Here is a 12,336-nt window from a genome sequence, read left to right as displayed (position 1 = left end):
TCAGGGCAGACCGTGAAACAACCGGAGATCTCCGTGGTGCTGAAACTCCACTCCAAAAACACAGTTTCCCTTTTTAGCGCAGAAAACAATACTCTGGAAAAAACAGCGAGAATATGTTTAGGATGAAGGCCGTGCCGTTGCAGCAAAATTCAATAATACTGGAAACCTACATTCTATCGTTTAAAGCGCGGTGAACCCACACAACAATGAGATCCTTTGTAACAATGCAGTCTTGCAAAAGGTACGTGCTGTTCGCTATTCTTATTCTTTGGTTTTTCGTTCACAATATTTCGACATCAGTGACTCATTATTCAATACCCGAGGAGATGAAAGAAGGATCAGTCGTCGCTAACCTTGCTACCGATCTCAGCCTGGATGTTAAAACACTGAATCAGAGGAAGATGCGTCTTGACATCATTGCAAATAAGAAATACCTGGATGTGAACAAAGAGACTGGTGAACTGTATATTGTTGAGAAGATTGACAGGGAATACATTTGCACTACAAAGTCATTAGCGTCTTGTTATCTCAGACTGGAGGTAATATTAGAAAATCCACTACGAATTTTTAATATAGAAGTAGAGATTTTGGATATGAACGACAACGCCCCACAATTTCGACGAGACGCCATACATCTAGATATATCTGAAGCAACGCCGAAAGGGGAGAGATTCTCTCTCAGTAATGCAGTTGATCCGGATGTTGGAAGCAATTCAGTGAAAACATACCATCTGACTGAAAGTGAACATTTTAATATTGAAGTTCAGACTGGCAGAGAGGGGTCAAAGATGGCCGATTTGATCTTGAAAAAGACTTTAGATCGGGAGCAGCAGGCTGTTCATAATTTAATACTCACAGCTGTAGATGGAGGCACACCTGCTCGTTCTGGCACTGCAAGTATTATTGTGCATGTTTCCGACACAAATGACAACGCTCCTAATTTTGAAAAAGTAAATTACAGTTTAGAAATAATGGAAAATTCTCCCATAGGAAGCCTTGTTGTTCATCTCAATGCAACAGACTTAGATGAGGGGTCAAATTCTGATATTACCTACTCATATAGTCTATATACGTCAGAGAAAACGCAGGAAACATTTAATTTGAATCCTTCCACTGGTGAAATTACTGTCAAAGGAATGTTGAATTATGAGGATTTCAGGATTTATGATATGGAAGTTATAGCTACTGATAAAGGAGCGAATAGTTTATCAGGACAATGTACTATAAAGATTATGGTTGAAGACATGAACGACAACCATCCAGAATTATCTATTAAATCATTTCAGAGTCCAGTCAATGAAAACATAGAGTTAGACACAGTAATAGCAGTAGTTAGTGTCAGTGATAAAGACTCAGGTGACAATGGAGTGGTTGATCTTCATATTCCAGATAATATGCCTTTCAAACTGAGGGAGTCCTCTGATAACTATTATGAATTAGTAGTGTCAGAGCCATTAGACCGTGAGAAGGTTCCAGAATATGACATCACGTTCACTGTGACAGACAGAGGTTCTCCTCCTTTATCTGACAATGAAACTATGACGTTAGAGCTGCTGGATGTTAATGACAATGTCCCACAGTTCCCTCAGTCATTTTATACCATACGCGTAATGGAGAATAACGCACCTGGGGCCTTGCTCAGTTCCCTCACTGCGTTTGACCCTGACCTCCATGAAAACCAGTACCTAGTTTACTTCATCCTAGAGAAGGAGATAGCCAACACCTCTATGTCCATGCTGTTCTCCATCAATCCAGAGAACGGTAATCTTTACGCACTAAAAACGTTTGACTATGAGATCGAGAAGGAGTTTCTTTTCCACATCGAGGCCAGAGACTCTGGCTCTCCTCCACTCAGCAGTAACGTGACGGTCCACATCATCATTGTGGACCAGAACGACAACGCTCCGGTTATTGTCTCTCCGTGGCGCGCGCACGGCTCGGTGGTGGAGGAAAAGATCCCCAGATCCACCGATAAAGGCTCTCTGGTTGCCAAGGTGATAGCCTTAGACACCGACTCGGTGCACAACTCTCGGATTACCTACCAGTTTCTCCAGGTGACTGACGCCACCTTGTTCAGTCTGGACCAGTACAACGGAGAGATCCGGACTATGAGGATGTTCAGTTACAGAGACCCGCGCCACCAGCGACTGGTTGTTGTTGCCAAGGACAACGGGGAGCCTGCTCTCTCTGCTACAGTCACCATCAAGCTGTCCACAGTGGAGACTGTCGTTAAGGCCTACTCTGACATGACGGAGGTGCCTCTGGAATATGACATCTTTTCAGACCTAAACCTGTATTTGGTCATCGGTCTGGGCTCGGTGTCGTTTCTCCTGCTGATCACCATATTGGTCACCATCGTGCTCAAGTGTCAGAAACCCAAGCCCAGCAAAGCGGCTCCTCCCTGCAGGAACAGTGTGATCAGTGAGAGGAACTCCACCATCGCAGATTCCACTCTGGTCTCCAACGATGCCTACTGGTACAGTCTGTTTCTAGCAGAGACCAGGAAAGGAAAGCTGGTGGTTAGACAGCCTGTGCCAAAGGGCTCCAGATACATCGTGTCCAGTTTACCAAGAGGCACAGGACTGACAGACACTAGTGACTCAGCAGCCTCCACTCTGCAGGTAGGAGCCCAATGTTCGCATTCCTTTCTCAAATTATGCTATTTAAGTTTCCTATGTAAAATGTTTATAGTTCCAACGTTTAGTCACTCAGACAAATTGATAAACTGCGTTTCTTTTGGCAACATATGCAGCGGTTTATAATCTTCAACTCATTTCTGAGTTAAACCTACTTCGAATCTTTTTAGCACATATGTCTCAACTGCAAGGTCTTATAGTATGCAAAGAGTGGCGCTGTTTACTCGAAAAAACACCAGGCCATGAACGCCATGACGGTGAACCTTTGTTAGTGGGGTAGAGGTTGAAAAACAAACAGCTCCGTGGTGCTGAAACTCGCACGAATAAAAAGCAGCACCATTTAACTCTGAAATCCGAAGAAACTTTTTGGGGATTTAAATCGCAGGAGAACGTTTTCATCGAGGTCATAACAGCAATTGTACAGACCATTAGAAACATGCATTAGATCGGCTGAAGTGCTTCGAACGTTAAACACACAACAATGGGGACCGTTGTTACCATGCAGTCACACAAAAGGTACGTGGCGCTCATTAGTCTTTTTTCAATCGTGTATCTTATATCTGCATCAGTGACTCATTATTCAATACCAGAGGAGATGAAAGAAGGATCAGTCGTTGCTAACCTTGCTACCGATCTCAGCCTGGATGTTAAAACACTGAATCAGAGGAAGATGCGTCTTGACATTATCGGCAATAAAAAATATGTGGATGTGAACAAAGAGACTGGGGAACTGTACATTGTTGAGAAGATTGATAGGGAACATTGCCCAACCAAGATGTCAGCATCGTGCTATCTTAAACTAGAAGTAATACTTGAGAATCCATTAAGAATCTTTAATATAGAACTGGAGATTTTGGATATTAACGACAACGCCCCGCAATTCCGAAGAGATGCAATTCATTTAGATATATCTGAAGCAACGCCCGTTGGAGAGAGATTTTCGTTAAGCAATGCAGTGGACCCTGATATTGGAACCAATTCAGTAAAAACGTACAATTTGACTAAAAGTGAACATTTTAACCTTGAGGTTCAGACTGGCAGAGATGGATCGAAGTTTGCCGATTTGATCTTGAAAAAGACTTTAGATCGGGAGAAGCAGGCTGTTCATAATTTAATACTCACAGCTGTAGATGGAGGCACACCTGCTCGTTCTGGCACTGCCAGTGTAATTGTACGTGTTTTGGACACAAATGACAATGCACCAACATTTGACAAAGTTAGTTTGAGTGTAGAAATTATGGAAAATTCTCCCATAGGAAGCCTTGTTACTCATCTCAATGCAACAGACTTAGATGAGGGGTCAAATTCTGATATTACCTACTCATACAGTTTATATACGTCAGAGAAAACGCAAGAAACATTTAATTTGAATCCTTCCACTGGTGAAATTACTGTTAAAGGATTGTTAAATTATGAGGATTTCAGGATTTATGATATGGAAGTTATAGCTACTGACAAAGGAGCCAATAGTTTATCAGGACAATGTACTATAAAGATTCTGGTTGAAGACATGAACGACAACCATCCAGAAATATCTATTAAATCATTTCAGAGTCCAGTCAATGAAAACATAGAGTTAGACACAGTAATAGCAGTAGTTAGTGTCAGTGACAAAGACTCAGGTGACAATGGAGTGGTTGATCTTCATATTCCAGATAATATGCCTTTCAAACTGAGGGACTCCTCTGATAACTATTATGAATTAGTAGTGTCAGAGCCATTAGATCGTGAGAAGGTTCCAGAATATGACATCACGTTCACTGTGACTGACAGAGGTTCTCCTCCTTTATCTGACAATGAAACTATGACGTTAGAGCTGCTGGATGTTAATGACAATGTCCCACAGTTCCCTCAGTCATTTTATACCATACGCGTAATGGAGAATAACGCACCTGGGGCCTTGCTCAGTTCCCTCACTGCGTTTGACCCTGACCTCCATGAAAACCAGTACCTAGTTTACTTCATCCTAGAGAAGGAGATAGCCAACACCTCTATGTCCATGCTGTTCTCCATCAATCCAGAGAACGGTAATCTTTACGCACTAAAAACGTTTGACTATGAGATCGAGAAGGAGTTTCTTTTCCACATCGAGGCCAGAGACTCTGGCTCTCCTCCACTCAGCAGTAACGTGACGGTCCACATCATCATTGTGGACCAGAACGACAACGCTCCGGTTATTGTCTCTCCGTGGCGCGCGCACGGCTCGGTGGTGGAGGAAAAGATCCCCAGATCCACCGATAAAGGCTCTCTGGTTGCCAAGGTGATCGCCTTAGACACCGACTCGGTGCACAACTCTCGGATTACCTACCAGTTTCTCCAGGTGACTGACGCCACCTTGTTCAGTCTGGACCAGTACAACGGAGAGATCCGGACTATGAGGATGTTCAGTTACAGAGACCCGCGCCACCAGCGACTGGTTGTTGTTGCCAAGGACAACGGGGAGCCTGCTCTCTCTGCTACAGTCACCATCAAGCTGTCCACAGTGGAGACTGTCGTTAAGGCCTACTCTGACATGACTGAGGTGCCTCTGGAATATGACATATTTTCAGACCTAAACCTGTATTTGGTCATCGGTCTGGGCTCGGTGTCGTTTCTCCTGCTGATCACCATATTGGTCACCATAGTGGTCAAGTGTCAGAAACCCAAGCCCAGCAAAGCGGCTCCTCCCTGCAGGAACAGTGTGATCAGTGAGAGGAACTCCACCATCGCAGATTCCACTCTGGTCTCCAACGATGCCTACTGGTACAGTCTGTTTCTAGCAGAGACCAGGAAAGGAAAGCTGGTGGTTAGACAGCCTGTGCCAAAGGGCTCCAGATACATCGTGTCCAGTTTACCAAGAGGCACAGGACTGACAGACACTAGTGACTCAGCAGCTTCTACTCTGCAGGTAAATAGTCCTATGTTCACGTGTTTCTATCTTATCATGTGTCAATATTAAGACAATTTTATTTCACAATTTAGACATTTCAAGATTACAAATCTTTCACAGTCTGACGATTCATTTCAGCAATATCAGCAAAAAGGTAATTTTAAATCCACATGAAATGCATTTTAATGTGCTTCACGTTAACCACAAAATATAAAGGTGGCGCTGTTTTCTCAATGAAAGAACGGTACATGAACGCCATGACAGTGAATCGCCGTCATCAGGGCAGCTCATGAAACAACCGGAGAGCTCCGTGGTGCTGAAACTCCACTCCATAAACGCAGCTTTCCTTTTAGCGTGGAAAAATCCTCTGGAATAAAACTGCTTAAATATGTTTGGGATTAAGGGCTTTACAGCTAAATTCAATATTAGTGGAAACCTACATTCTATCGTTTAAAGCGCGGTGAACCCACACAACAATGAGGTCCTTTGTAACAAAGCAGTCTTGCAAAAGGTACGTGTTGTTAGGTATTCTTATTCTTTTGTCTTTCGTTCACAATATTTCGACATCTGTGACTCATTATTCAATACCCGAGGAGATGAAAGAAGGATCAGTCGTCGCTAACCTTGCTACCGATCTCAGCCTGGATGTTAAAACACTGAATCAGAGGAAGATGCGTCTTGATATCATTGCAAATAAGAAATACCTGAATGTGAACAAAGAGACTGGTGAACTGTATATTGTTGAGAAGATTGACAGGGAAAATATCTGCACTACCAAGTCATCAGCGTCTTGCTATCTCAAACTGGAAATAATACTAGAAAACCCAGTACGAATATTTAACATAGAAGTAGAGATTTTGGATATGAACGACAACGCCCCACAATTTCGACGAGACGTCATACATTTAGATATATCTGAAGCAACGCCGAAAGGGGAGAGATTCTCTCTCAGCAATGCAGTTGATCCGGATGTTGGAAGCAATTCAGTGAAAACATACCATCTGACTGAAAGTGAACATTTTAATATTGAAGTTCAGACTGGCAGAGATGGGTCTAAGTTTGCCGATTTGATCTTGAAAAAGACTTTAGATCGGGAGCAGCAGGCTGTTCATAATTTAATACTCACAGCTGTAGATGGAGGCACACCTGCTCGTTCTGGCACTGCCAGTGTAATTGTACGTGTTTTGGACACAAATGACAATGCACCTACTTTTGACAAAGTTAATTTGAGTGTAAAAATAATGGAAAATTCTCCCATAGGAAGCCTTGTTACTCATCTCAATGCAACAGACTTAGATGAGGGGTCAAATTCTGATGTAACGTACTCATATAGTCTATATACGTCAGAGAAAACGCAAGAAACATTTAATTTGAATCCTTCCACTGGTGAAATTACTGTTAAAGGATTGTTAAATTATGAGGATTTCAGGATTTATGATATGGAAGTTATAGCTACTGATAAAGGAGCAAATAGTTTATCAGGACAATGTACTATGAAGATTATGGTTGAAGACATGAACGACAACCATCCAGAATTATCTATTAAATCATTTCAGAGTCCAGTCAATGAAAACATAGAGTTAGACACAGTGATAGCAGTAGTTAGTGTCAGTGATAAAGACTCAGGTGACAATGGAGTGGTTGATCTTCATATTCCAGATAATATGCCTTTCAAACTGAGGGAGTCCTCTGATAACTATTATGAATTAGTAGTGTCAGAGCCATTAGATCGTGAGAAGGTTCCAGAATATGACATCACGTTCACTGTGACAGACAGAGGTTCTCCTCCTTTATCTGACAATGAAACTATGACGTTAGAGCTGCTGGATGTTAATGACAATGTCCCACAGTTCCCTCAGTCATTTTATACCATACGCGTAATGGAGAATAACGCACCTGGGGCCTTGCTCAGTTCCCTCACTGCGTTTGACCCTGACCTCCATGAAAACCAGTACCTAGTTTACTTCATCCTAGAGAAGGAGATAGCCAACACCTCCATGTCCATGCTGTTCTCCATCAATCCAGAGAACGGTAATCTTTACGCACTAAAAACGTTTGACTATGAGATCGAGAAGGAGTTTCTTTTCCACATCGAGGCCAGAGACTCTGGCTCTCCTCCACTCAGCAGTAACGTGACGGTCCACATCATCATTGTGGACCAGAACGACAACGCTCCGGTTATTGTCTCTCCGTGGCGCGCGCACGGCTCGGTGGTGGAGGAAAAGATCCCCAGATCCACCGATAAAGGCTCTCTGGTTGCCAAGGTGATCGCCTTAGACACCGACTCGGTGCACAACTCTCGGATTACCTACCAGTTTCTCCAGGTGACTGACGCCACCTTGTTCAGTCTGGACCAGTACAACGGAGAGATCCGGACTATGAGGATGTTCAGTTACAGAGACCCGCGCCACCAGCGACTGGTTGTTGTTGCCAAGGACAACGGGGAGCCTGCTCTCTCTGCTACAGTCACCATCAAGCTGTCCACAGTGGAGACTGTCGTTAAGGCCTACTCTGACATGACGGAGGTGCCTCTGGAATATGACATCTTTTCAGACCTAAACCTGTATTTGGTCATCGGTCTGGGCTCGGTGTCGTTTCTCCTGCTGATCACCATATTGGTCACCATCGTGCTCAAGTGTCAGAAACCCAAGCCCAGCAAAGCGGCTCCTCCCTGCAGGAACAGTGTGATCAGTGAGAGGAACTCCACCATCGCAGATTCCACTCTGGTCTCCAACGATGCCTACTGGTACAGTCTGTTTCTAGCAGAGACCAGGAAAGGAAAGCTGGTGGTTAGACAGCCTGTGCCAAAGGGCTCCAGATACATCGTGTCCAGTTTACCAAGAGGCACAGGACTGACAGACACTAGTGACTCAGCAGCTTCTACTCTGCAGGTAAATAGTCCTATGTTCACGTATTTCTATCTTAGCATGTGTCAATATTAAGAACATTTTATTTCACAATTTAGACATTTCAAGATTACAAATCTTTCACAGTCTGACGATTCATTTCAGCAATATCAGCAAAAAGGTAATTTTAAATCTACATGAAATGTATGAAATGCATTTTAATGTGCTTCACGTTAACCACAAAATATAAAGGTGGCGCTGTTTTCTCAATGAAAGAACGGTACATGAACGCCATGACAGTGAATCGCCGTCATCAGGGCAGCTCGTGAAACAACCGGAGAGCTCCGTGGTGCTGAAACTCCACTCCAAAAACGCAGCTTTCCTTTTAGCGTGGAAAAATCCTCTGGAATAAAACTGCGTGAATATGTTTGGGATTAAGGGCTTTACAGCTAAATTCAATATTAGTGGAAACCTACATTCTATCGTTTAAAGCGCGGTGAACCCACACAACAATGAGATCCTTTGTAACAATGCAGTCTTGCAAAAGGTACGTGTTGTTAGGTATTCTTATTCTTTTGTCTTTCGTTCACAATATTTCGACATCAGTGACTCATTATTCAATACCCGAGGAGATGAAAGAAGGATCAGTCGTCGCTAACCTTGCTACCGATCTCAGCCTGGATGTTAAAACACTGAATCAGAGGAAGATGCGTCTTGACATCATTGCAAATAAGAAATACCTGAATGTGAACAAAGAGACTGGTGAACTGTATATTGTTGAGAAGATTGACAGGGAAAATATTTGCCCTACAAAGTCATTAGCGTCTTGCTATCTCCGACTGGAAATAATACTAGAAAACCCAGTACGAATATTTAACATAGAAGTAGAGATTTTGGATATGAACGACAACGCCCCACAATTTCGACGAGACGTCATACATTTAGATATATCTGAAGCAACGCCGAAAGGGGAGAGATTCTCTCTCAGCAATGCAGTTGATCCGGATGTTGGAAGCAATTCAGTGAAAACATACCATCTGACTGAAAGTGAACATTTTAATATTGAAGTTCAGACTAGCAGAGAGGGGTCAAAGATGGCCGATTTGATCTTGAAAAAGACTTTAGATCGGGAGCAGCAGGCTGTTCATAATTTAATACTCACAGCTGTAGATGGAGGCACACCTGCTCGTTCTGGCACTGCCAGTGTAATTGTTCGTGTTTTGGACACAAATGACAATGCACCTACTTTTGACAAAGTTAATTTGAGTGTAAAAATAATGGAAAATTCTCCCATAGGAAGCCTTGTTGTTCATCTCAATGCAACAGACTTAGATGAGGGGTCAAATTCTGATATTACCTACTCATATAGTCTATATACGTCAGAGAAAACGCAGGAAACATTTAATTTGAATCCTTCCACTGGTGAAATTACTGTCAAAGGAATGTTAAATTATGAGGATTTCAGGATTTATGATATGGAAGTTATAGCTACTGATAAAGGAGCGAATAGTTTATCAGGACAATGTACTATAAAGATTATGGTTGAAGACATGAACGACAACCATCCAGAATTATCTATTAAATCATTTCAGAGTCCAGTCAATGAAAACATAGAGTTAGACACAGTAATAGCAGTAGTTAGTGTCAGTGATAAAGACTCAGGTGACAATGGAGTGGTTGATCTTCATATTCCAGATAATATGCCTTTCAAACTGAGGGAGTCCTCTGATAACTATTATGAATTAGTAGTGTCAGAGCCATTAGACCGTGAGAAGGTTCCAGAATATGACATCACGTTCACTGTGACAGACAGAGGTTCTCCTCCTTTATCTGACAATGAAACTATGACGTTAGAGCTTCTGGATGTTAATGACAATGTCCCACAGTTCCCTCAGTCATTTTATACCATACGCGTAATGGAGAATAACGCACCTGGGGCCTTGCTCAGTTCCCTCACTGCGTTTGACCCTGACCTCCATGAAAACCAGTACCTAGTTTACTTCATCCTAGAGAAGGAGATAGCCAACACCTCTATGTCCATGCTGTTCTCCATCAATCCAGAGAACGGTAATCTTTACGCACTAAAAACGTTTGACTATGAGATCGAGAAGGAGTTTCTTTTCCACATCGAGGCCAGAGACTCTGGCTCTCCTCCACTCAGCAGTAACGTGACGGTCCACATCACCATTGTGGACCAGAACGACAACGCTCCGGTTATTGTCTCTCCGTGGCGCGCGCACGGCTCGGTGGTGGAGGAAAAGATCCCCAGATCCACCGATAAAGGCTCTCTGGTTGCCAAGGTGATAGCCTTAGACACCGACTCGGTGCACAACTCTCGGATTACCTACCAGTTTCTCCAGGTGACTGACGCCACCTTGTTCAGTCTGGACCAGTACAACGGAGAGATCCGGACTATGAGGATGTTCAGTTACAGAGACCCGCGCCACCAGCGACTGGTTGTTGTTGCCAAGGACAACGGGGAGCCTGCTCTCTCTGCTACAGTCACCATCAAGCTGTCCACAGTGGAGACTGTCGTTAAGGCCTACTCTGACATGACGGAGGTGCCTCTGGAATATGACATCTTTTCAGACCTAAACCTGTATTTGGTCATCGGTCTGGGCTCGGTGTCGTTTCTCCTGCTGATCACCATATTGGTCACCATCGTGCTCAAGTGTCAGAAACCCAAGCCCAGCAAAGCGGCTCCTCCCTGCAGGAACAGTGTGATCAGTGAGAGGAACTCCACCATCGCAGATTCCACTCTGGTCTCCAACGATGCCTACTGGTACAGTCTGTTTCTAGCAGAGACCAGGAAAGGAAAGCTGGTGGTTAGACAGCCTGTGCCAAAGGGCTCCAGATACATCGTGTCCAGTTTACCAAGAGGCACAGGACTGACAGACACTAGTGACTCAGCAGCTTCTACTCTGCAGGTGAGAGTCGTTTGTTGATCCCATACCTGTACAGCTCTTACAAATATGCCAATTATTTGTTTTATTAACAGACACTATTTTAATACCAATATAGGAATACGTAATTTGCAAACGCCTTTAGGAAATTGTCTTAGAACAAATGCATATCAATTTAAGACATACATGCGCTCATATATTCTCCTTTATACAAGAGATTTTGACGTTTTCATTTTAATAGTAAAATGTATTTGCTGATTTAATTTATATAGTAATAGAAACCGTATTATATAAATACATTATCTTAGAGAGAACCACCCAGATATGTTTTGCCTCAACATTTAAAGGTACAATTTGTCATTGTCGTTCTTTACAAGTTATTAACCAGGGGTTTCACATGGCAATGCAAGACTAAATGCAATTAGCCAACAAAAACGCAAAATTATCTTAGACAGAAGAACATAATTTGATTCTAAACGTGTTAAAACGGCAAACAACCAACTTAAGACAAAACGAAAAAGTTTAAGAAAAAGAAAACTAAAACTGACCATAATCCATACCAGCAGCACAAGACGATTAAAAGAACTTCCCTGATGTAAATAATATGTTATGGTTTGAGTTTGAGTCGTGGTATTTTTTTTTTATTTGATTTGATTTATTAGACAGTAACAGAAATAAATGCATAACAAGATACCATCACAGTGACATTGTACATTTATCAGAACTGTCGAGGATAACACAAGAAAGTTACAAACTTATTTCCATTGTGGTCCTACACAACAGTAATTTAAATCTTCATATAACAAACGCTGATGAGAGGTACTCCTTCCTGCACGCAGCGTCGCTGTTCCCCAGTCATATGCTCTTGTGACATCACGGTCGCCCAGGCAGTCATCATTTAAGGGAAACGGAGAAAACGACGAATGGACAGCTCCTGGTGCTGAGTGAATTTGGATCTGATGGATCTCTCAGTGTCTCTACTGGCATTCCTTTTAGGAATTTGACTGAAGCTTCACAGTTGTGCTACATGTTGTGCGGAATAATTTAGACCACGTTGAAGAAAACAAAGATCTGGGGTAACA

General features: G+C 42.8%; 3 protein-coding genes across 3 annotated transcripts; all 3 read left to right on the top strand.

Annotated features, from left to right (window-relative positions):
- Nucleotides 1–206: 206 nt before the first annotated feature.
- Nucleotides 207–2,908, top strand: LOC114562414 (protocadherin alpha-C2-like). Its single transcript, XM_028588792.1, has 2 exons — nucleotides 207–2,621; nucleotides 2,837–2,908. Exons 1-2 carry the CDS (start codon nucleotides 207–209, stop codon nucleotides 2,906–2,908), a joined length of 2,487 nt encoding a protein of 828 aa, XP_028444593.1.
- A 209-nt stretch (nucleotides 2,909–3,117) lies between these two features.
- On the top strand, nucleotides 3,118–5,574 carry LOC114562413 (protocadherin alpha-C2-like). The gene has a single exon (XM_028588791.1). It carries the CDS (start codon nucleotides 3,118–3,120, stop codon nucleotides 5,572–5,574), a length of 2,457 nt encoding a protein of 818 aa, XP_028444592.1.
- Nucleotides 5,575–5,981: 407 nt separating this feature from the next.
- On the top strand, nucleotides 5,982–11,296 carry LOC114562412 (protocadherin beta-16-like). Its single transcript, XM_028588790.1, has 2 exons — nucleotides 5,982–8,396; nucleotides 9,944–11,296. The coding sequence occupies exons 1-2, from the start codon at nucleotides 5,982–5,984 to the stop codon at nucleotides 11,294–11,296; spliced, it is 3,768 nt and encodes a 1,255-aa protein (XP_028444591.1).
- Nucleotides 11,297–12,336: the final 1,040 nt, after the last annotated feature.

The sequence above is a fragment of the Perca flavescens genome, chromosome 10 (assembly GCF_004354835.1).
Source record: "Perca flavescens isolate YP-PL-M2 chromosome 10, PFLA_1.0, whole genome shotgun sequence".
NCBI lineage: Eukaryota > Metazoa > Chordata > Actinopteri > Perciformes > Percidae > Perca > Perca flavescens.
The sequence above is the reverse complement of the archived record's forward strand: the minus strand, read 5'-3'. Positions and strand labels throughout refer to the sequence as shown.

What these genes read in the sequence shown, in the direction of transcription:
- LOC114562414 (XM_028588792.1), top strand. Translation starts at nt 207, where the DNA reads ATGAGATCCTTTGTAACAATGCAGTCTTGCAAAAGGTACGTGCTGTTC. An exon ending in CAGCAGCCTCCACTCTGCAG is followed by an intron (nt 2,622 to 2,836) that starts GTAGGAGCCCAA and finishes AAGGTCTTATAG; the next exon opens with TATGCAAAGAGTGGCGCTGT.
- LOC114562413 (XM_028588791.1), top strand. Translation starts at nt 3,118, where the DNA reads ATGGGGACCGTTGTTACCATGCAGTCACACAAAAGGTACGTGGCGCTC.
- LOC114562412 (XM_028588790.1), top strand. Translation starts at nt 5,982, where the DNA reads ATGAGGTCCTTTGTAACAAAGCAGTCTTGCAAAAGGTACGTGTTGTTA. An exon ending in CAGCAGCTTCTACTCTGCAG is followed by an intron (nt 8,397 to 9,943) that starts GTAAATAGTCCT and finishes AAATCATTTCAG; the next exon opens with AGTCCAGTCAATGAAAACAT.